At 45.6% G+C, this 4,582-nt stretch overlaps 2 protein-coding genes across 2 annotated transcripts in view; one reads left to right on the forward strand and one right to left on the reverse strand.

The window, feature by feature from the left end:
* The window catches only part of LOC106813469, a 23,422-nt gene extending 20,297 nt beyond the window's left edge, over positions 1 to 3,125 (reverse strand). The window contains exon 1 of the mRNA XM_014817606.1: positions 2,771 to 3,125. Coding sequence (XP_014673092.1) covers positions 2,771 to 2,912 — 142 coding nt within the window. The 5' untranslated portion in view covers positions 2,913 to 3,125. The remainder of the gene's footprint in view (positions 1 to 2,770) is intronic.
* A 198-nt stretch (positions 3,126 to 3,323) lies between these two features.
* Positions 3,324 to 4,582, forward strand: part of LOC106813470 — a 28,403-nt gene continuing 27,144 nt past the window's right edge. Inside the window, exons 1-2 of the mRNA XM_014817607.1 lie at positions 3,324 to 3,651; positions 4,170 to 4,256. Coding sequence (XP_014673093.1) covers positions 3,324 to 3,651; positions 4,170 to 4,256 — 415 coding nt within the window. The remainder of the gene's footprint in view (positions 3,652 to 4,169; positions 4,257 to 4,582) is intronic.

Genomic DNA, 4,582 nt, shown 5'->3' on the forward strand with positions numbered 1-4,582 from the left:
GTAAAGCCTGCCGCACAGCGGTGTTGTTTTGTGGGCTGCGCCATGCTGGGCCAGCCGCGGTGCTGATGGGCGCAGCACAAAAACACACGGTGGCGTGTGCGCGGTGCAGAAACTACAGACTATCCTAGCGATTCTTGCGTGTGGAAAAATATCAGCAGCCGTGTTTTGATATTTTCTTCCACGTGTGGGCAGATTCCACCACCGTGTGCGGTCGGGGGCCTGTGTCAAGTTCCACACCGGCTCCTAATGTATACGCGCGGACCAATAGGCTAGGCAGGTCAAGCGAGTCACGGGTCCGCTGATTCTTACTTGCGGCTGCAGCGCGGTTGCAGCTGAGGTAGGCACGCACGCGTAGCACGCAGATCACGTGCACGTAGAGGCTACGCGGGGTATACGCACGTTATAAAACAGAGGACGTACCAAAAGCGAAAAGGCGAGACACCACAAACCCCATACAGTCAGCACCGCGGGTAGCACGCACGTGCACGCGGGTACACGCACGTAGCACGCGGGGTACAGCGCACGTAACACACGCAACGTACAGCGCGCACGTACACGCGGTACACTCGCGCGGGGAAAGCGCGGATACACGTACGTACACGCACGTACAGCGCACGAGTTACACGGCGGGTTAGCACGCAACGTACAGTCAGATACACGCACGTACACAGCAGATAGCAACGCACGGTCACGCGGGTATAACACGCACGGTGCGCGCGGTACACGCACTACAGCGCGGGTGCTACGCCCGGATACACGCACGTACACGCAGCGTACAGCGATCCACGCAACAGTACCGCGGTAGCACGCGGATACGATGCGGACGTACCACGGCGGTACACGGGCAGCGTACACAACAGATACACACAATGTACACGCGGGTACACGCAGGTAGCACGCACGTACTACGCGGTACACGCGGATACACGCACCGTACACGCGGGTTACCCGCACGGTACACACCGATACACGAGGGCAGCGTACACGCGGGTACAACAGCACGTGCACGCGGTACTACGGCACAAACGTACAGCGGGTACAACGCGAGATACACGCACGTAACGCGGTAGCAACGGTTTGTGAACAATTTAACGCTACTAAAGTTCTTAATTATACATATAAACCATACCTTGATGCTTCCCCGCATATAATAAGTACTCTAGTAGCCTAGCAGGCAAAATCACGCCACCACGCCCGGTGCCAAAGCCGCGTGTGCCCACTGCTTGAAGAATCAAGTTCGCTCCCCACTACCAGAGCATATTTATAACACACACACGCTCACACACAAATACACACACACATACGTACGCACGCACACACGCACACACATATATTATAATATATATATACATACATAATTATATAGATAGTATGGGTATATATATATGTATGGGTAAATATACATATATAAACATGGTATGGGCTTAGCACGAGCAATGTGGTGGGGGAAGACTTGATACTGCAGCCATTGTGTGTGCCCAGCGTAACCACTGTACATTTACGTCATAGACTACTGTTTTAATTATAGTCTGTGAGTCAGTCTGTCGTTGGGTATTTGCATAGATATATACAACACGTGTTGTATTATATCTATGGTGTTTGTAAGTTTACGCCAGCACACCTAGCGGAAGTGAACTGAATCGTGCATGTTTTCCAGAAAGATTTTCCAATAGATTTTCGAAATATGGTTTTTTTAAACATTAAACCCAATAAATAACAAAAAGAAAAGTGTTACAATCGAACCTGATGCGTAGGAATGAAGCACGAAAAATTTCAGCCGGATTCGTGCACGCGCTTATAAGTTATGCAGGAACAAACAGAACGACACTACTCAAATTATTATATAGATTACTATTACTGTTACGATATCAGATTCATGTACCATATATGTACATCGTTGATGACGTCACATAACAACATATGAGCATTATTAAAATGGCTACCTATAACTCATAACGTGGTTAGGCATTGCCTCCTTATTATAGGCCATCCGGCACGCTTCACAATTACTATTACTATTACTATTACTATTACTATTACTATTACTATTACTAGTACTATTACTATTATTATTACTATTACTATTACTACAGGCAAAGGTCAGGGACCCGTTGTCAGAAACAAAATTAATCTTAACATTAGTCTTAACATTGCCTCCTAGACCGTTGGCAGAAACATCGTAAAGTCACGAGAGAACGAAAAATCCCAGCAAATCTCCTCTTAACATTACGAGATCGTAGCCCTCTCGTAACTTAGAAATCAAGATGAAAATAACGCAATTACACGAAGAATTGCCATAATAGTGATATGATATTTTAAATAAATTAGTAAAACATGTGTTTTCATGAAAACCACGTCAGAAACACCACTTATCTACAGATCGTGTACCGAAAATGTACAATAAATGTGTATGAATTAGAGTTTGTGATTAACTCTCATCCAATCAGCAGCCGTGTGACAGCAAATTATGAAGTTCCTGTTGTCGTAAGTATTCTCATAGCTGCGATGCGTTTCCGTCAACGCTACTCTCGTAACACTCACATTAGTTGTAAGCGTTATCTTAGCATTCACATTAGCCCTATCTTTACGATGTTTCTGACAACGGGCTATAATAATGTCTTTGTTCACTGATATAATATATACGGCGCATATATTTACGGCACATGTATAACGTTAATAGTTCTGCGTTGACAGTTACATGCCGCGGTGTAAATAACCTCATAACCTCAAGAACAACGAGAAGAAAACATCAACATTAAGGCGTACTTACCCCTATCGTGACAAAGATGCGTTGCGCGGATGCTTGACAAGGCGTCCAGATGAGGCGCGTCCATGAGCACAGGATAGTGAAGCTGGAACTTTAGAGAGGAATGGTTAGCTCGTTCGATACAACCGGGTCGTAGATGCAACATAGACAATGCAAAAAAGCATTGGCGTTTCGCGCTTGAAAGGAGCGAATTGGCTGTATGCCTAAAAGAAAATGAATCTGCTGTGGAACTGGTCGGAGCTCAGCATCCCCGCGTTTCACACGCACAAACATATGGCATGCGAACGCACGATCGCACGCTCGAACGCACATGACACCGCATTTACCAGCCCACATTCTTTCATTTTTGTTGCATAGTAGCTCAACAGCTATTACGCAATCTCGGGTTAACTGAACTTAGGACAGGTTATCTAGGGACAGGTTTCGTCGCATCGACCCCGCCGGTGTGCGCATGCTCACCTACACTCTCCAGCTCCGTCTGCTACTCTCGTTACGCGCACGCGGGTAGCCGCATATCCCGGCGCGTCTGCGCGCATCAGCAGCGGTTCCACGCGAGATGCGCGGCCGACGGCTACGCGTCATCTACTGCGTCGTCGCGCTGCTGTTTTGCGTCGCGTATCTACTGCAGTATTTGTCCATCGTCGGTGTCGCGCCCCGTGGCGACAGGACGCACCTAACCGGTTACCGGGACGGAAGAGCTACCCACGCAAAGCCCAGTAACCGGACCGTCGATGCGTCGCCGCCAAGAACGCGGCAGGCGGCCGTACCTAGATTCACTGTCGTCATGATGACGTATCGACGCAATGACCTGCTGCGCATGGTACTGACTAACTACTCCAAGATGGCGTTCATATACAGAATTATTCTGCTCTGGCATAATCTGGGTATATATGTGTTCTATGATTAATATCAGTAGTAGTTTATGAGAATAATAATAATAATAATAATAACAATAATAATAATAATAATAATGTTTCATTATTATCACAATTTTTTGTCTAGTCTTGATATCAGAGTTATTAGCGTAAACAAGTTTCATGTTATCTGGTCATATTTCAGAAGAAGGCGGTGAAAACGTAGCGCATCTCACTCGTCCATCAAAATGCTCTTACAGTTAGCATCATCATCGGATGTTATATTTGTCAATATGTAGTGATACAACCTTATATTTTTATTAAATATATATATATTCTTACTTAAATTTTACTATATAACTATTAAATGTTCTTACTTGCTTATATATTTCTACTTATTATTTGTAAAAATTTGGCGTAATTTTTTATTTACCGTACACCTAGTAATTAAGGTGGCTTATTAAAGGTTAAAGCGGAAGTATCGCGTTTCGCGTGCGCTTTCAGGATGTATGCTGTATAAGCCGTTCGTTTATGTTAAAAAAACACAGGCGAAGAGGTGCCAGATTTTCCATATGATATCGCCAAAGGCGCCGGCAAAGAACTGATCGTGATTCGACCCGAACGAAATCTGCTGAGTAATCGAATGCGATTATCTGCCGATCTCATGACTGAAGGTAAGAATGAAAACATTGAATGAAATATAGAGATAGATTTAGAGAAATAGTGAGAGTGGTGGGTGTAGGGAGAGCAGAGAAAGAGAGAGAGAGAGAGAGAGAGAGAGAGAGAGAGAGAGAGAGAGAGAGAGAGAGAGAGAGAGAGAGAGAGAGAGAGAGAGAGAGAGAGAGAGAGAGAGAGAGAGAGAGAGAGAGAGAGAGAGAGAGAGAGAAGAGAGAGAGAGAGAGAGAGAGAGAGAGAGAGAGAGAGAGAGAGAGAGAGAGAGAGAGAGGAGGAGGAGGACGAG

The sequence above is a fragment of the Priapulus caudatus genome, unplaced genomic scaffold (genome assembly GCF_000485595.1).
Source record: "Priapulus caudatus unplaced genomic scaffold, Priapulus_caudatus-5.0.1 Scaffold778, whole genome shotgun sequence".
Classification (NCBI taxonomy): domain Eukaryota; kingdom Metazoa; phylum Priapulida; class Priapulimorpha; order Priapulimorphida; family Priapulidae; genus Priapulus; species Priapulus caudatus.